This window comes from Taudactylus pleione, unplaced genomic scaffold (assembly GCF_031769625.1).
Source record: "Taudactylus pleione unplaced genomic scaffold, aTauple2 ptg000635l, whole genome shotgun sequence".
Classification (NCBI taxonomy): domain Eukaryota; kingdom Metazoa; phylum Chordata; class Amphibia; order Anura; family Myobatrachidae; genus Taudactylus; species Taudactylus pleione.
This window is the reverse complement of record NW_028285037.1, coordinates 878385-899995: the sequence shown is the minus strand read 5'-3', so window position 1 is coordinate 899995 and position 21611 is coordinate 878385. Positions and strand designations below refer to the sequence as shown.

At 47.6% G+C, this 21611-nt stretch overlaps 1 protein-coding gene across 3 annotated transcripts in view; it reads left to right on the top strand.

Annotated features, from left to right (window-relative positions):
- LOC148479130 (uncharacterized) overlaps positions 1–16575 on the top strand; it is a 102333-nt gene extending 85758 nt beyond the window's left edge. For 2 of the 3 annotated variants that reach the window (XM_088454916.1, XM_088454918.1), the window contains exons 11-12: positions 12865–12988; positions 14173–16575. In XM_088454916.1, coding sequence (XP_088311042.1) covers positions 12865–12988; positions 14173–14810 — 762 coding nt within the window. In that variant the 3' untranslated portion in view covers positions 14811–16575. The remainder of the gene's footprint in view (positions 1–12864; positions 12989–14172) is intronic. The other variant, XM_088454917.1, reaches the window with a different exon arrangement.
- Positions 16576–21611: the final 5036 nt, after the last annotated feature.

Below are 21611 nucleotides of genomic sequence, written 5' to 3'. Positions count from 1 at the left end.
CATCAGTAACATGGAGTACCATCACATCCTCACACACACTTACACAGGCTCTGACCTTACTCGGGAATTACTAACCTCATCACACACAGTGATTACACAAGACTGAGACACCATCAGTAACATGGAGTACCATCACAGCCTCACACACACTTACACAGGCTCTGACCTTACTCAGGAATTACTAACCTCATCACACACAGTGATTACACAAGACTGAGATACCATCAGTAACATGGAGTACCATCACAGCCTCACACACACTTACACAGGCTCTGACCTTACTCAGGAATTACTAACCTCATCACACACAGTGACTACACAAGACTGAGATACCATCAGTAACATGGAGTACCATCACATCCTCACACACACTTACACAGGCTCTGACCTTACTCAGGAATCACTAACCTCATCACACACACAGTGATTACACAAGACTGAGACACCATCAGTAACATGGAGTACCATCACATCCTCACACACACTTACACAGGCTCTGACCTTACTCAGGAATTACTAACCTCATCACACGCAGTGATTACACAAGACTGAGATACCATCAGTAACATGGAGTACAATCACAGCCTCACACACACACAGGCTCTGACCTTACTCAGGAATTACTAACCTCATCACACACAGTGACTACACAAGACTGAGACACCATCAGTAACATGGAGTACCATCACATCCTCACACACACTTACACAGGCTCTGACCTTACTCAGGAATTACTAACCTCATCATACGCAGTGATTACACAAGACTGAGAAACCATCAGTAACATGGAGTTACCATCACAGCCTCACACACACTTACACAGGCTCTGACCTTACTCAGGAATTACTAACCCCATCACACACAGTGATTACACAAGACTGAGATACCATCAGTAACATGGAGTACCATCACAGCCTCACACAACACTTATACAGGCTCTGACCTTACTCAGGAATTACTAACCTCATCACACACAGTGATTGCACAAGACTGAGACACCATCAGTAACATGGAGTACCATCACATCCTCACACACACTTACACAGGCTCTGACCTTACTCGGGAATTACTAACCTCATCACACACAGTGATTGCACAAGACTGAGACACCATCAGTAACATGGAGTACCATCACATCCTCACACACACTTACACAGGCTCTGACCTTACTCAGGAATCACTAACCTCATCGCACGCAGTGACTACACAAGACTGAGAGACCATCAGTAACATGGAGTACCATCACAGCCTCACACACACTTACACAGGCTCTGACCTTACTCAGGAATTACTAACCTCATCACACACAGTGATTACACAAGACTAAGATACCATCAGTAACATGGAGTACCATCACAGCCTCACACAACACTTATACAGGCTCTGACCTTACTCAGGAATTACTAACCTCATCACCCGCAGTGATTACACAAGACTGAGAGACCATCAGTAACATGGAGTACCATCACAGCCTCACACACACTTACACAGGCTCTGACCTTACTCAGGAATCACTAACCTCATCGCACGCAGTGACTACACAAGACTGAGAGACCATCAGTAACATGGAGTACCATCACAGCCTCACACACACTTACACAGGCTCTGACCTTACTCAGGAATTACTAACCTCATCACACACAGTGATTACACAAGACTAAGATACCATCAGTAACATGGAGTACCATCACAGCCTCACACAACACTTATACAGGCTCTGACCTTACTCAGGAATTACTAACCTCATCACCCGCAGTGATTACACAAGACTGAGAGACCATCAGTAACATGGAGTACCATCACATCCTCACACACACTTACAATGGCTCTGACCTTACTCAGGAATTACTAACCTCATCACACTCAGTGATTACACAAGACTGAGATACCATCAGTAACATGGAGTACCATCACAGCCTCACACACACTTACACAGGCTCTGACCTTACTCAGGAATTACTAACCTCATCACACTCAGTGATTACACAAGACTGAGATACCATCAGTAACATGGAGTACCATCACATCCTCACACACACTTACACAGGCTCTGACCTTACTCAGGAATTACCTCATCACACACAGTGATTACACAAGACTGAGAGACCATCAGTAACATGGAGTACCATCACATCCTCACACACACTTACACAGGCTCTGACCTTACTCAGGAATTACTAACCTCATCACACGCAGTGATTACACAAGACTGAGACACCATCAGTAACATGGAGTACCATCACATCCTCACACACACTTACACAGGCTCTGACCTTACTCAGGAATTACTAACCTCATCACACGCAGTGACTACACAAGACTGAGATACCATCAGTAACATGGAGTACCATCACAGCCTCACACACACTTACACAGGCTCTGACCTTACTCAGGAATTACTAACCTCATCATACACAGTGATTACACAAGACTGAGCGACCATCAGTAACATGGAGTACCATCACATCCTCACACACACTTACACAGGCTCTGACCTTACTCAGGAATTACTAACCTCATCACACACAGTGATTACACAAGACTGAGAGACCATCAGTAACATGGAGTACCATCACAGCCTCACACACTTACACAGGCTCTGACCTTACTCAGGAATTACTAACCTCATCATACACAGTGATTACACAAGACTGAGAGACCATCAGTAACATGGAGTACCATCACATCCTCACACACACTTACACAGGCTCTGACCTTACTCAGGAATTACTAACCTCATCACACACAGTGATTACACAAGACTGAGATACCATCAGTAACATGGAGTACCATCACAGCCTCACACACACTTACACAGGCTCTGACCTTACTCAGGAATTACTAACCTCATCACACACAGTGACTACACAAGACTGAGATACCATCAGTAACATGGAGTACCATCACAGCCTCACACACACACAGGCTCTGACCTTACTCAGGAATTACTAACCTCATCACACACAGTGACTACACAAGACTGAGACACCATCAGTAACATGGAGTACCATCACATCCTCACACACACTTACACAGGCTCTGACCTTACTCAGGAATTACTAACCTCATCATACGCAGTGATTACACAAGACTGAGAAACCATCAGTAACATGGAGTTACCATCACAGCCTCACACACACTTACACAGGCTCTGACCTTACTCAGGAATTACTAACCCCATCACACACAGTGATTACACAAGACTGAGATACCATCAGTAACATGGAGTACCATCACATCCTCACACACACTTACACAGGCTCTGACCTTACTCGGGAATTACTAACCTCATCACACACAGTGATTACACAAGACTGAGACACCATCAGTAACATGGAGTACCATCACAGCCTCACACACACTTACACAGGCTCTGACCTTACTCAGGAATTACTAACCTCATCACACACAGTGATTACACAAGACTGAGATACCATCAGTAACATGGAGTACCATCACAGCCTCACACACACTTACACAGGCTCTGACCTTACTCAGGAATTACTAACCTCATCACACACAGTGACTACACAAGACTGAGATACCATCAGTAACATGGAGTACCATCACATCCTCACACACACTTACACAGGCTCTGACCTTACTCAGGAATCACTAACCTCATCACACACACAGTGATTACACAAGACTGAGACACCATCAGTAACATGGAGTACCATCACATCCTCACACACACTTACACAGGCTCTGACCTTACTCAGGAATTACTAACCTCATCACACGCAGTGATTACACAAGACTGAGATACCATCAGTAACATGGAGTACAATCACAGCCTCACACACACACAGGCTCTGACCTTACTCAGGAATTACTAACCTCATCACACACAGTGACTACACAAGACTGAGACACCATCAGTAACATGGAGTACCATCACATCCTCACACACACTTACACAGGCTCTGACCTTACTCAGGAATTACTAACCTCATCATACGCAGTGATTACACAAGACTGAGAAACCATCAGTAACATGGAGTACCATCAAATCCTCACACACACTTACACAGGCTCTGACCTTACTCAGGAATTACTAACCTCATCACACACAGTGATTACACAAGACTGAGATACCATCAGTAACATGGAGTACCATCACAGCCTCACACAACACTTATACAGGCTCTGACCTTACTCAGGAATTACTAACCTCATCACACACAGTGATTGCACAAGACTGAGACACCATCAGTAACATGGAGTACCATCACAGCCTCACACACACTTACACAGGCTCTGACCTTACTCAGGAATTACTAACCTCATCACACACAGTGATTACACAAGACTAAGATACCATCAGTAACATGGAGTACCATCACAGCCTCACACAACACTTATACAGGCTCTGACCTTACTCAGGAATTACTAACCTCATCACCCGCAGTGATTACACAAGACTGAGAGACCATCAGTAACATGGAGTACCATCACATCCTCACACACACTTACAATGGCTCTGACCTTACTCAGGAATTACTAACCTCATCACACTCAGTGATTACACAAGACTGAGATACCATCAGTAACATGGAGTACCATCACAGCCTCACACACACTTACACAGGCTCTGACCTTACTCAGGAATTACTAACCTCATCACACTCAGTGATTACACAAGACTGAGATACCATCAGTAACATGGAGTACCATCACATCCTCACACACACTTACACAGGCTCTGACCTTACTCAGGAATTACCTCATCACACACAGTGATTACACAAGACTGAGAGACCATCAGTAACATGGAGTACCATCACATCCTCACACACACTTACACAGGCTCTGACCTTACTCAGGAATTACTAACCTCATCACACACAGTGACTACACAAGACTGAGAAACCATCAGTAACATGGAGTACCATCAAATCCTCACACACACTTACACAGGCTCTGACCTTACTCAGGAATTACTAACCTCATCACACACAGTGATTACACAAGACTGAGATACCATCAGTAACAAGGAGTATCATCACAGCCTCACACACACTTACACAGGCTCTGACCTTACTCAGGAATTACTAACCTCATCACACACAGTGATTACACAAGACTGATATACCATCAGTAACATGGAGTACCATCAGAGCCTCACACACACTTACACAGGCTCTGACCTTACTCAGGAATTACTAACATCATCACACGCAGTGATTACACAAGACTGAGATACCATCAGTAACATGGAGTACCATCACAGCCTCACACACACTTACACAGGCTCTGACCTTACTCAGGAATTACTAACCTCATCACACACAGTGATTACACAAGACTGAGATACCATCAGTAACATGGAGTACCATCACAGCCTCACACACACTTACACAGGCTCTGACCTTACTCAGGAATTACTAACCTCATCACACACAGTGACTACACAAGACTGAGATACCATCAGTAACATGGAGTACCATCACATCCTCACACACACTTACACAGGCTCTGACCTTACTCAGGAATCACTAACCTCATCACACACACAGTGATTACACAAGACTGAGACACCATCAGTAACATGGAGTACCATCACATCCTCACACACACTTACACAGGCTCTGACCTTACTCAGGAATTACTAACCTCATCACACGCAGTGATTACACAAGACTGAGATACCATCAGTAACATGGAGTACAATCACAGCCTCACACACACACAGGCTCTGACCTTACTCAGGAATTACTAACCTCATCACACACAGTGACTACACAAGACTGAGACACCATCAGTAACATGGAGTACCATCACATCCTCACACACACTTACACAGGCTCTGACCTTACTCAGGAATTACTAACCTCATCATACGCAGTGATTACACAAGACTGAGAAACCATCAGTAACATGGAGTACCATCAAATCCTCACACACACTTACACAGGCTCTGACCTTACTCAGGAATTACTAACCTCATCACACACAGTGATTACACAAGACTGAGATACCATCAGTAACATGGAGTACCATCACAGCCTCACACAACACTTATACAGGCTCTGACCTTACTCAGGAATTACTAACCTCATCACACACAGTGATTGCACAAGACTGAGACACCATCAGTAACATGGAGTACCATCACAGCCTCACACACACTTACACAGGCTCTGACCTTACTCAGGAATTACTAACCTCATCACACACAGTGATTACACAAGACTAAGATACCATCAGTAACATGGAGTACCATCACAGCCTCACACAACACTTATACAGGCTCTGACCTTACTCAGGAATTACTAACCTCATCACCCGCAGTGATTACACAAGACTGAGAGACCATCAGTAACATGGAGTACCATCACATCCTCACACACACTTACAATGGCTCTGACCTTACTCAGGAATTACTAACCTCATCACACTCAGTGATTACACAAGACTGAGATACCATCAGTAACATGGAGTACCATCACAGCCTCACACACACTTACACAGGCTCTGACCTTACTCAGGAATTACTAACCTCATCACACTCAGTGATTACACAAGACTGAGATACCATCAGTAACATGGAGTACCATCACATCCTCACACACACTTACACAGGCTCTGACCTTACTCAGGAATTACCTCATCACACACAGTGATTACACAAGACTGAGAGACCATCAGTAACATGGAGTACCATCACATCCTCACACACACTTACACAGGCTCTGACCTTACTCAGGAATTACTAACCTCATCACACACAGTGACTACACAAGACTGAGAAACCATCAGTAACATGGAGTACCATCAAATCCTCACACACACTTACACAGGCTCTGACCTTACTCAGGAATTACTAACCTCATCACACACAGTGATTACACAAGACTGAGATACCATCAGTAACAAGGAGTATCATCACAGCCTCACACACACTTACACAGGCTCTGACCTTACTCAGGAATTACTAACCTCATCACACACAGTGATTACACAAGACTGATATACCATCAGTAACATGGAGTACCATCAGAGCCTCACACACACTTACACAGGCTCTGACCTTACTCAGGAATTACTAACATCATCACACGCAGTGATTACACAAGACTGAGATACCATCAGTAACATGGAGTACCATCACAGCCTCACACACACTTACACAGGCTCTGACCTTACTCAGGAATTACTAACCTCATCACACTCAGTGATTACACAAGACTGAGATACCATCAGTAACATGGAGTACCATCAAATCCTCACACACACTTACACAGGCTCTGACCTTACTCAGGAATTACTAACCTCATCACACACAGTGATTACACAAGACTGAGATACCATCAGTAACATGGAGTACCATCACATCCTCACACACTTACACAGGCTCTGACCTTACTCAGGAATTACTAACCTCATCACACACAGTGATTACACAAGACTGATATAGCATCAGTAACATGGAGTACCATCACAGCCTCACACACACTTACACAGGCTCTGACCTTACTCAGGAATTACTAACCTCATCACACACAGTGATTACACAAGACTGATATAGCATCAGTAACATGGAGTACCATCACAGCCTCACACACACTTACACAGGCTCTGACCTTACTCAGGAATTACTAACCTCATCACACTCAGTGATTACACAAGACTGAGATACCATCAGTAACATGGAGTACCATCAAATCCTCACACACACTTACACAGGCTCTGACCTTACTCAGGAATTACTAACCTCATCACACACAGTGATTACACAAGACTGAGATACCATCAGTAACATGGAGTACCATCACATCCTCACACACTTACACAGGCTCTGACCTTACTCAGGAATTACTAACCTCATCACACACAGTGATTACACAAGACTGATATAGCATCAGTAACATGGAGTACCATCACAGCCTCACACACACTTACACAGGCTCTGACCTTACTCAGGAATTACTAACCTCATCACACACAGTGATTACACAAGACTGAGATACCATCAGTAACATGGAGTACCATCACAGCCTCACACACACTTACACAGGCTCTGACCTTACTCAGGAATGACTAACATCATCACACGCAGTGATTACACAAGACTGAGAGACCATCAGTAACATGGAGTACCATCACAGCCTCACACACTTACACAGGCTCTGACCTTACTCAGGAATTACTAATCTCATCACACGCAGTGATTACACAAGATTACCATCAGTAACATGGAGTACCATCACAGCCTCACACAGACTTACACAGGCACTGACCTTACTCAGGAATTACTAACCTCATCACACGCAGTGACTACACAATACTGAGAAACCATCAGTAACATGGAGTACAATCACAGCCTCACACACACTTACACAGGCTCTGACCTTACTCAGGAATTACTAACCTCATCACACGCAGTGACTACACAATACTGAGATACCAACAGTAACATGGAGTACCATCACAGCCTCACACACACTTACACAGGCTCTGACCTTACTCAGTAATTACTAACCTCATCACACGCAGTGACTACACAATACTGAGATACCATCAGTAACATGGAGTACCATCACATCCTCTCACACACGTACACAGGCTCTGACCTTACTCAGGAATTACTAACCTCATCACACACAGTGATTACACAAGACTGAGATACCATCAGTAACATGGAGTACCATCACTGCCTCACACACACTTACACAGGCTCTGACCTTACTCAGGAATTACTAACCTCATCACACACAGTGATTACACAAGACTGAGATACCATCAGTAACATGGAGTACCATCACAGCCTCACACACACTTACACAGGCTCTGACCTTACTCAGGAATGACTAACATCATCACACGCAGTGATTACACAAGACTGAGAGACCATCAGTAACATGGAGTACCATCACAGCCTCACACACTTACACAGGCTCTGACCTTACTCAGGAATTACTAATCTCATCACACGCAGTGATTACACAAGATTACCATCAGTAACATGGAGTACCATCACAGCCTCACACAGACTTACACAGGCACTGACCTTACTCAGGAATTACTAACCTCATCACACGCAGTGACTACACAATACTGAGAAACCATCAGTAACATGGAGTACAATCACAGCCTCACACACACTTACACAGGCTCTGACCTTACTCAGGAATTACTAACCTCATCACACGCAGTGACTACACAATACTGAGATACCAACAGTAACATGGAGTACCATCACAGCCTCACACACACTTACACAGGCTCTGACCTTACTCAGTAATTACTAACCTCATCACACGCAGTGACTACACAATACTGAGATACCATCAGTAACATGGAGTACCATCACATCCTCTCACACACGTACACAGGCTCTGACCTTACTCAGGAATTACTAACCTCATCACACACAGTGATTACACAAGACTGAGATACCATCAGTAACATGGAGTACCATCACTGCCTCACACACACTTACACAGGCTAATTTTTGCACACCCCTGCAATTGCGTTGAAAAGCACTGGCACTTCCTGTCAATCACTCTGCAATGGGTCTGTTTAGTCACTGCGATCTCAGTCCCGATCGCAATAGCTAGTTCGCTCAGTGCAATGCATGTGCAGAATGCAACAATCGGCCTATGGCGTGCGTAATCGCAGTTGCGTACGGTAGTTAGTCAGGCCCATTATACTATTTGTAGCAAGATGCTGTAACAATGATGTAGCCGTATATCAATCATAGGGCCTGATTCAGAGCCGCTCGCTCGCACTGTGCGTTCGCAAGCGGCCCGAACTACACACTGCGATCGTATCCCTCTCGCTCGCCCAGCAAAGGCAGCCCAGGGTAATGAGTGACAGGAGAGGCCGTTTGTGGGTAGTAAAAGGGGCAGGATACTAACAACGGGGGGTTGGAGATGTGAACGCAGGCGTGCCTGGGTATTTCAACTCCGTTTTAGAGGCGTGCATAATTAACAGGCAGCGTCATAGTACACGTCACTTGCCTTTTTTTTTACACTGATTTCGTCGCATTGCTTGCGGTAGGGTAAAGCTACCACAAGCGCTGCGTTATCATCCGATGGTGCTCGATGTACCAATGGTTTAATACACTTCCTGGAGATGACGTGGTGCTGGTGGGCGGCTCTACCTGTGCGATTGGGCGTACGCTGGCCGCTCGCTAAAACATGGTGGGCGTGCTTATGCCTTGGCGAGTGTTCGCTTCCCATTTCGTCACTTTGACAAATTTACATACGCATCCAGCGAGCGTACGCAGATAGCGAGCGGGTCTGACTCAGGCCCATAATCAGTCGGTGGGCGTATACTGTATATCCTACATCTGGCGGAACCTTTCCCGATACAAAGTCATTTTCTGAGATTCTTTTCAGCTATAGGCCATGAATAAGAGCTGTATCGCAGGCTACATCAACTGGTTATATATATATATATATATATATATATATATATATACACACACTGTAATGACACATGAACATGAGGATCAAAATATAGCCTGGCCCCAAAGCAGGAATGGGTAATCGTACAATGGTTATAAATACATCTGTACATTCCTGAGTCTGTCAGCATGTCACAATACAGAGGCATCAGCCCTCTACATAAGGATAGAAACATTAGATAATCCAGGGACTCCGTTCCCATAAATGTAGTTGAGTGTTGCACACAGGCTGTGTGTTACTGAGTTGTATAGTGGAATATAAAAGAAATCACTGTGTATAAGTTCCCCCTCTTCTGCTGCTCCCTGTATTGCTGCAGGGTATCGGGAGGGAAATAAGAGACAATCCTGTAATTCCTGACTCTGATTAGCCCGATCCCAGCGCTTCATGGAGATCGCTTGGTTTATTTCTCTGTTTGTATCAGTTAAGGGGTTACAGTATCACTATAACGGACACAGTATCACTATAACGGACACAGTATCACTATAACGGACACGGTATCACTATAACGGACACAGTATCACTATAACGGACACGGTATCACTATAACGGACACGGTATCACTATAACGGACACAGTATCACTATAACGGACACAGTATCACTATAACGGATACGGTATCACTATAACGGACACGGTATCACTATAACGGACACGGTATCACTATAACGGACACGGTATCACTATAACGGACACGGTATCACTATAACGGACACGGTATCACTATAACGGACACGGTATCACTATAACGGACACGGTATCACTATAACGGACACGGTATCACTATAACGGACACGGTATCACTATAACGGACACGGTATCACTATAACGGACACAGTATCACTATAACGGACACAGTATCACTATAACGGACACAGTATCACTATAACGGACACAGTATCACTATAACAGACACGGTATCACTATAACGGACACAGTATCACTATAACGGACACAGTATCACTATAACAGACACGGTATCACTATAACGGACACAGTATCACTATAACGGACACGGTATCACTATAACGGACACGGTATCACTATAACGGACACAGTATCACTATAACAGACACGGTATCACTATAACGGACACGGTATCACTATAACGGACACGGTATCACTATAACGGACACAGTATCACTATAACGGACACGGTATCACTATAACGGACACGGTATCACTATAACGGACACGGTATCACTATAACGGACACGGTATCACTATAACGGACACGGTATCACTATAACGGACACGGTATCACTATAACGGACACGGTATCACTATAACGGACACAGTATCACTATAACGGACACGGTATCACTATAACGGACACGGTATCACTATAACGGACACGGTATCACTATAACGGACACGGTATCACTATAACGGACACGGTATCACTATAACGGACACGGTATCACTATAACGGACACGGTATCACTATAACGGACACGGTATCACTATAACGGACACGGTATCACTATAACGGACACGGTATCACTATAACGGACACGGTATCACTATAACGGACACGGTATCACTATAACGGACACGGTATCACTATAACGGACACGGTATCACTATAACGGACACGGTATCACTATAACGGACACGGTATCACTATAACGGACACGGTATCACTATAACGGACACGGTATCACTATAACGGACACGGTATCACTATAACGGACACGGTATCACTATAACGGACACGGTATCACTATAACGGACACGGTATCACTATAACGGACACGGTATCACTATAACGGACACGGTATCACTATAACGGACACGGTATCACTATAACGGACACGGTATCACTATAACGGACACGGTATCACTATAACGGACACGGTATCACTATAACGGACACGGTATCACTATAACGGACACGGTATCACTATAACGGACACGGTATCACTATAACGGACACGGTATCACTATAACGGACACGGTATCACTATAACGGACACGGTATCACTATAACGGACACGGTATCACTATAACGGACTCGGTATCACTATAACGGACTCGGTATCACTATAACTGACTTATCATTTCAATACATTCGCTCACCCCCCGCCGCCCTCTGTTCCTGTGCGGTCATTCCTAATTGCACTCTATAAGAGAAAGAAGACCCATAAATAAGGAGAAAGTACACAATCTAAGGGCAAAAGACCGGTCCGATACCAGTGACCCACGCCACGCATCGTTACGCTGCTTTATCTACCACCACATACTGATTCCTTGCCAACAAAAAAACATCCCTAAGTACCTAGTACGGTTCTATGCAGACGAGGAAAGAGCGCGCAGCGCGGGAATCGGCCCAGGAGTCTCGCGCCTTATGGTACAAAAGGGATCAGTGTATGAGGACACATGTTCAGTACAGTGATGTCATACAGTCCTATGCGCGTCAGACTTGGTGTAATATGTTACACGTGTGTTTCAGGCCTCCGTGTCCTTTGATGACGTTGCTGTGTGTTTCTCGGATGAGTGGAAGGATTTGGAGGATTGGCAGAAGGAGCTGTACCGGAACATGATGAAGGAAAGTGCCGACTCCCTCATATCACTGGGTACGTGTCCTCCTCAGCCCTTCCGCACAGTCACCGGTGTTTCCCCCCTTAGTTATAGAGTCAGTGTCTTCATGGTGACGCCTCACTGGCTCTGCACCGGCTGATGTCAGCTCATCCTGGATCGCTGGTCACAGTATGATGGAGGGATTTTCTGGAGGTTTGAGATGTAGATTTTTTGGGGTTCTCTTGGGGTCTCTGATGGAGGTATTTTTGGGGGTCTCGGATGGAGGTATTTTGGGGGTCTCTGATGGAGGTATTTTCGGGGGTCTCGCATGGAGGTATTTTCGGGGGTTTCTGATGGAGGTATTTTGGGGGGTCTCTGATGGAGGTATTTTGGGGGTCTCTGATGGAGGTATTTTTGGGGGTCTCGGATGGAGGTATTTTGGGGGTCTCTGATGGAGGTATTTTCGGGGGTCTCGCATGGAGGTATTTTCGGGGGTTTCTGATGGAGGTATTTTGGGGGTCTCTGATGGAGGTATTTTGGGGGTCTCTGATGGAGGTATTTTTGGGGGTCTCGGATGGAGGTATTTTGGGGGTCTCGGATGGAGGTATTTTGGGGGTCTCGGATGGAGGTATTTTCGGGGGTCTCGCATGGAGGTATTTTCGGGGTTCTCGGATATAGGTATTCTTTGGAGATCTCGGATGGAGGTATTTCTGGGTGTCTCAATTGAAGGTATTTTCGGAAGGGTCTTGAATGTAGGTTTTTGGAGGTCTCGGATAATGTTATTCTTTGGGGATTTTAGACTGAGATATTTCCGGGGGTCTCATAGGTATTTTCGGGGGTCTCAAATATAGTTTTTTTGGGGGTTTTAGATAATGGTATTCTCTGGGGATCTCAGATGGAGGTATTTCCGAGGTCTTGGATTGGGGGTATTTCCGAGGTCTTGGATTGGGGGCATTTCTGGGGTCTCAGCAGGTTTAATGTACAGAGAGGCAGAAGGGGTGAACTGCACGGGTACACATGTATGGAGGCATGTGAGGGAATTACGTGTACAGTGATGTATTTAGTACAAAACAGAAATGTTCATATATTATACTGAGTGAGGACACATCCTTCTGATTTTGCGCATTAAGCTGCGTGGTTGCTGCTCGTACACCGTATTGTGCTGGGGGGGACGGAGCGTTGTACATTAGGAGACAAGTTATGTGTTATACCCCTATTTACTGTCTGTGGTTCTCCTCAGCAGGAGAAGTCTGGATCAATAAGAACGGCAAGGAGATGCCCCCAGAGAGGAACCCCGAGGGTCTGCAAATCCCCTGCGACTCCAAAGAGCACATTCCTCTTGGTGCAGATCTGGATTCCGAGGTGAATAAAGTTGGAGTCCCCCAGGAATTGCGAGACTTCTCCAGTCACTCCCTCCAGGGCGATGAACCGCACACGTCTGCCGATGCTCTCCGGGGCTTCCGCCAAAGTCTGCACTTCCTGGACCAGCGCCGCGTGCCGCGGGAAAAACTCTTCTCCTGCAACGAGTGTGACAAACGTTTTGCACGGAACTCTGATTTGCTGAAGCATCAAAGGAGTCACCAGGCGGGAGAGAAACCGAACTTGTGCAACGAATGCGGGAAGATATTCCGCCGTCGCACGGCCTTACTCATCCACAAGCGCATCCACACGGGTGAGCGGCCCTATAAATGCAAGCAGTGCGGCAAATGCTTCGTGCAGAGGCAGCATCTCACCACTCACGTCAAGACGCACACCGGAGAGAGACCGTACCCCTGTAACGAGTGCGGCAAGAGTTACCGCTGGAGGTCTGAGCTAAACAAACACCAGAAGGTACACGCCAATGTATTGGGGGCCCCAGTTGAGTACATCCAAGGCTGAGGACGGATTGGGAACGAGTAACAGGCTGAGACCATGCACAATAATTGTAGGAATGGAGAATGAAAAGCTCTAACAACTCGCTGACATGAAGTGCCGAGCCCTCAGCGGACGTGTTGGGTATAATAGTATTACTCATTCCTAGACAGGATGATCCGGTTTTTGGAAAGATGTTATCAGAGAATTTCATAATGTTAGTGCCCCGATGGCTGGATGGGATCGTTCACCGAGACTTTGCGTTCTGTCGGGCACTGGGCTGCTCTGGATGGACACAGACCCTGAGAATATCCTGCATTGGTGCTGTTATTACTGTGATGTACTAACACTAATCCCTTCTCCCTATAGGTCATGCACAGTCATATAATGTGAGCTAACCAACCTCCCTGCTTGTGAAGAGTGGGGCACTCCATTCGTTTTGTTAGGTGCAATACACGGTTACTATAAGGTGGCCAAAACGTCTTGCCGAACCTCACAAGAGCCTTTAGTTTTTATGTTCTCCCCAGCACTGCTGTCTGCAAGTGGAAGCCTTCAGTCTGCACCCACCAGTATTTTCCACTTGTGTACAATGGGTGAGCCATGCACGGGACTGTCTTAGGGGGGGTGGGAGCAGTGGGTTGCTGTGAGTGATTGTCAATGGGTGACGCTGCGTGAGGGGACTCTTTTTGGGGGTCAGTGGGTGACCATGAAGGACTCTTTCGGGGATGCCTTGAGGGTGGGGAGCTATGAGACCCTGCTTTGTCGCTGTAATGTAATGATTGGTGATAAATCTAGGAAGTCTGGAGACTGCGTTGGTCTATGCGGCACTTTCTCACATCCAGTCCTCACCACACAGATAACGGGGGTCACTCCAACCAGCCAACTAGAGCGTAAATCTGGTAATGTATGGGGGCAACCGGCCGTATTCTCCCAAACACAAGAAAATGGATGAAAATGATCCTTCGTACAAATTGGTTAAATCCAGGATTTACCAACTTGTCCTAACAACAGTTCTCCGCCATTTGGGAGCAGGCGGATCATTGTCATGTGCTCACATACAATACCACAGTTTTGTTCCTACTAGTTGGCTGGTTGGAATGATAATCTTTAGATTTATGGCCATGTTTTCCATACCCCCTTGTTGCAGCACATGTATTCATTACTGACTGCCACATTGTAATAGATCCATAGGTGGTCAAGTTTTTCACTTGTGATTCTGTGAGGAGACCTAGAAAACATGCCCTGTTAGTGTGTCCTGAGGACTGGATTTGAGACACGCTGGTTTATGGTGCTGTGTGTTGTGCGCAGTCAGCCTGCTCGCAGACTAGGGTATACTCTGTATACAGGCAGATTGGGGTATACTCTGTCACTGTATACAGGCAGATTGGGGTATACTCTGTATACAGGCAGACTAGGGTATACTCTGTATACAGGCAGACAAGGGTATACTCTGTATACAGCCAGATTGGGGTATACTATTGTCACTGTATACAGGCAGACTAGGGTATACTCTGTATACAGGCAGATTGGGGTATACTCTGTATACAGGCAGATTGGGGTATACTATGTCACTGTATACAGGCAGACTAGGGTATACTCTGTATACAGACAGACTAGGGTATACTCTGTATACAGGCACATTGGGGTATACTCTGTTCCTGTATACAGGCAGATTGGGGTATACTCTGTATACAGGCAGATTGGGGTGTACTATGTCACTGAATACAGGCAGATTGGGGTATACTATGTCACTGTATACAGGCAGACTAGGGTATACTCTGTATACAGGCAGATAAGGTATACTCTGTATACAGGCACATTGGGGTATACTCTGTTCCTGTATACAGGCAGATTGGGGTATACTCTGTATACAGGCAGATTGGGGTATACTACGTCATTGTATACAGGCAGACTAGGGTATACTCTGTATACAGGCACATTGGGGTATACTCTGTTCCTGTATGCAGGCAGATTGGGGTATACTCTGTTCCTGTATGCAGGCAGATTGGGGTATACTCTGTTCCTGTATACAGGCAGATTGGGGTATACTCTCTTCCTGTATACAGGCAGATTGGGGTACACGCTGGTCCTGTATACAGGCACATTGGGGTACACGCTCTTCCTGTATACAGGCACATTGGGGTACACGCTGTTCCTGTATACAGGCACATTGGGGTATATGCTGTTCCTGTATACAGGCACATTGGGGTATATGCTGTTCCTGTATACAGGCACATAGGGGTATACTCTGTTCCTGTGTTCAGGCAGATTGGGGTATACTCTGTTCCTGTATACAGGCAGATTGGGGTATACTCTGTTCCTGTGTTCAGGCAGATTGGGGTATACTCTGTTCCTGTATACAAGCAGATTGGGGTATACTCTGTTCCTGTGTTCAGGCAGATTGGGGTATACTCTGTTCCTGTATACAAGCAGATTGGGGTATACTCTGTTCCTGTATGCAGGCAGATTGGGGTATACTCTGTTCCTGTATGCAGGCAGATTGGGGTATACTCTGTTCCTGTATGCAGGCAGATTGAGGTATATGCTGTTCCTGTATACAGGCACATTGGGGTATACTCTGTTCCTGTGTTCAGGCAGATTGGGGTATACTCTTTTCCTGTATACAGGCAGATTGGGGTATACTCTGTTCCTGTGTTCAGGCAGATTGGGGTATACTCTGTTCCTGTATACAGGCAGATTGGGGTATACTCTGTTCCTGTATGCAGGCAGATTGGGGTATACTCTGTTCCTGTGTTCAGGCAGATTGGGGTATACTCTGTTCCTGTATGCAGGCAGATTGGGGTATACTCTGTTCCTGTATGCAGGCAGATTGGGGTATACTCTCTTCCTGTATAAAGGCAGATTGGGGTATACTCTCTTCCTGTATACAGGCACATTGGGGTATACTCTGTTCCTGTATACAGGCAGATTGGGGTATACTCTCTTCCTGTATACAGGCAGACTGCTGCTTTGTTACAAGAGAGAGTGCGTATCATAGACAGGTTTAACCTTGTGCATTGCCCCCCTAGGACAAATACCTGCGCCCCTCTCCCACCCTCCCTCATACTGACACTGGGCTTATTTTTTTTTAAAAAGTCCTCATTTTAACAAATTTTAAAGCTGTAATGTATTTGAGATCTCCCGTATTCTGTTTGTGATTTGTCTGTAAATGAATTTGTGCTGAAATGCTGTTTCTGGCTTCTGTTAAAAAGAGCGCTATGTGCTGGGGCGCGAGGACTGGCTGGACACGCGTGTAAGATGAATGTATGGCGTTTATAACCTATGTGCCGCTTTTGTCATTATTTGTTCTGATGCTGAAGATGGCGCCGTTACTTTATGCCCAATACAGCTATTACGCAGTACCCCCATGTGAGATTGGCATAACCAGACGCATGATGCCCAGAATGACTCTGAGATCTGACACGGGTGTCTCCTACGCTGCACAGAAACGTTACCGGCTGCGGTAGAGATAGGAAGTGCTCCGCGATCTGAGCGTACACTGAGATCAGAATAATGTCTCGTAGATTCATCTCCCCAGGTGGAGCTTCTGGCCTGAGGCTGGAGTAGGAACATTCCAGGATCCTATGATGGGTAATGTGGGCAAGAATTAGCTCAGTGTCATCACATAAAGACCCAATAATAATAAATAGGAATGGAACTGTAATGTAGAGAATACAGAGGGGTGAAGACCTTACTCACCCAAGTTTACACTCTATAGGGAATATGGGTGGACTGAATGGGAGAAAAGGGCAGGAGGCTGCAGAGATTGGAGGAGGAAGGGATGTAAGATAGGGCGAAAGTTATAGGGAACGACGACAGATGGGTGAGAGTCTAACAGGGCGAGGGTGTGTGTTCCAGAGGATAAGAGCGACATCCTGAATATGAGAGCGGAGGGGGTATGTCAGGAAATGGGGCTGGAGATGTAGGAGGTGTGGGGTGGGGGAGAGAAGAGTGGTATAGGGAGCCAGTGCAGTGACTGGCAGCGGATGGTGGGAGGGAGGTACATGAGGAAATGAGGCTGGAGATGTAGGAGGTGCGGGGCGGGGGAGAGAGGAGTGGTATAGGGAGCCGGTGCAGTGACTGGCAGAGGAGGGTGGGAGGGGGGTATGTCAGGAAATGGGGCTGGAGATGTAGGAGGTGCGGGGTGGGGGAGAGGAGTGGTATAGGGAGCCGGTGCAGTGACTGGCAGAGGAGGGTGGGAGGGGGGTATGTGAGGAAATGAGGCTGGAGATGTAGGAAGTGCGGGGTGGGGGAGAGAGGGTGGTATAGGAAGCCGCTGCAGTGACTGGCAGAGGAGGGGGGTATGTGAGGAATTGAGGCTGGAGGTGCAGGGTGGGGGAGAGAGGGTGGTATAAGGAGCCGGTGCAGTGACTGGCAGAGGAGGGTGGGAGTGGGCTATGTGAGGAAATGAGGCTGGAGATGTAGGAGGTGTTGGGTTGGGGAGAGAGGAGTGGTATAGGGAGCCGATGCAGTGACTGTCAGGAGGGTGGGAGGGGGATATGTGAGGAAATGAGGCTGGAGATGTAGGAGGTGTGGGGTGGGGGAGAGGAGTGGTTTAAGGAGCCGGTGCAGTGACTGGCAGAGGAGGGTGGGAGGGGGATATGTGAGGAAATGAGGCTGGAGATGTAGGAGGTGTGGGGTAGGAGAGAGGAGTGGTATAGGGAGCCGGTGCAGTGACTGGCAGAGGAGGGGGTATGTGAGGAATTGAGGCTGGAGATGTAGGAGGTGTGGGGTGGGGGAGAGAGGGTGGTATAAGGAGCCGGTGCAGTGATTGCAGAGGAGGGTGATAGGGGGGTATGTGAGGAAATGAGGCTGGAGATGTAGGAGGTGCGGGAGAGGAGTGGTATAGGGAGCCGGTGCAGTGACTGGCAGAGGAGGGTGGGAGGGGGATATGTGAGGAAATGAGGCTGGAGATGTAGGAGGGGTGGGGGAGAGGAGTGGTATAAGGAGCCGGTGCAGTGACTGGCAGAGGAGGGTGAGAGGGGGGGTATGTGAGGAAATGAGGCTGGAGATGTAGGAGCTGCGGGGTGGGGGAGAGGAGTGGTATATGGAGCCGGTGCAGTGACTGGCAGAGGAGGGTGAGAGGGGGGGTATGTGAGGAATTGAGGCTGGAGATGTAGGAGGTGTGGGGTGGGGGAGAGAGGGTGGTATAAGGAGCCGGTGCAGTGATTGCAGAGGAGGGTGAGAGGGGGGTATGTGAGGAAATGAGGCTGGAGATGTAGGAGGTGCGGGAGAGGAGTGGTATAGGGAGCCGGTGCAGTGACTGTCAGAGGAGGGTGGGAGGGGGATATGTGAGGAAATGAGGCTGGAGATGTATGAGGTGTGGGGTGGGAGAGAGGAGTGTTATAGGGAGCCGGTGCAGTGATTGCAGAGGAGGGTGAGAGGGGGGTATGTGAGGAAATGAGGCTGGAGATGTAGGAGGTGTTGGGTGGGGGAGAGAGAAGTGGTATAGGGAGCCGGTGCAGTGACTGGTAGTGGGGGGGTATGTGAGGAAATGAGGCTGGAGATGTAGGAGGTGCGGGGTGGGGGAGAGAGGAGTGGTATATGGAGCCGGTGCAGTGACTGGTAGAGGAGGGAGGTATGTGAGGAAATGAGGCTGGAGGTGTGGGGTGGGGGAGAGAGGTGGTATAGGGAGCCGATGCAGTGACTGGGAGGGAGGTATGTGAGGATATGAGGCTGGAGATGTAGGAGGTGTTGGGTGGGGGAGAGAGGGTGGTATAGGGAGCCGGTGCAGTGACTGGCAGAGGAGGATGGGAGGGGGTATGTGGAAATTAGGCTGGAGATGTAGGAGGGGTGGGGGAGAGAGGAGTGGTACAGGGAGCCGGTGCATTGACTGGCAGAGGAGGGTGGGAGTGGGCTATGTGAGGAAATGAGGCTGGAGATGTAGGAGGTGTTGGGTGGGGGAGAGAGGAGTGGTATAGGGAGCCGGTGCAGTGACTGGTAATGGGGGCTATGTGAGGAAATGAGGCTGGAGATGTAGGAGGTGCAGGGTGGGGGAGAGAGGACTGGTATATGGAGCCGGTGCAGTGACTGGCAGAGGAGGGTGGGAGGGGGTTATGTGAGAAAATGAGGCTGGAGATGTAGGAGGTGTGGGGTGGGGGAGAGATGAGTGGTATAGGGAGCCGGTGCAGTGACTGGCAGAGGAGTGTGAGAGGGGGGTATGTGAGGAAATGAGGCTGGAGATGTAGGAGGTGTTGGGTGGGGGAGAGAGGAGTGGTATAGGGAGCCGGTGCAGTGACTGGCAGAGGAGGGTGGGAGGGGGGTATGTGAGGAAATGAGGCTGGAGATATAGGAGGTGGAGAGAGGAGTGGTATAGGGAGCCGGTGCAGTGACTGGCAGAGGAGGGGGTATGTGAGGAAATGAGGCTGGAGATGTAGGTGGTGCGGAGTGGGGGAGAGAGAGGAGTAGTATAGGGAGCCGGTGAAGTGACTGCCAGCGGAGGGTGGGAGGGAGGTACGTGAGGAAATGAGGCTGGAGATGTAAGAGGTGCGGGGTGAGGGAGAGAGGGTGGTATAAGGAGCCGGTGCAGTGATTGCAGAGGAGGGTGAGAGGGGGGTATGTGAGGAAATGAGGCTGGAGATGTAGGAGGTGCGGGGTGGGGGAGAGGAGTGGTATAGGGAGCCGGTGCAGTGACTGGCAGAGGAGGGTGGGAGGGGGATATGTGAGGAAATGAGGCTGGAGATGTAGGAGGTGTTGGGTGGGGGAGAGAGGAGTGGTATAGGGAGCCGGTGCAGTGACTGGCAGAGGAGGGTGGGAGGGGGGTATGTGAGGAAATGAGGCTGGAGATGTAGGAGGTGGGGGAGAGATGAGTGGTATAAGGAGCCGGTG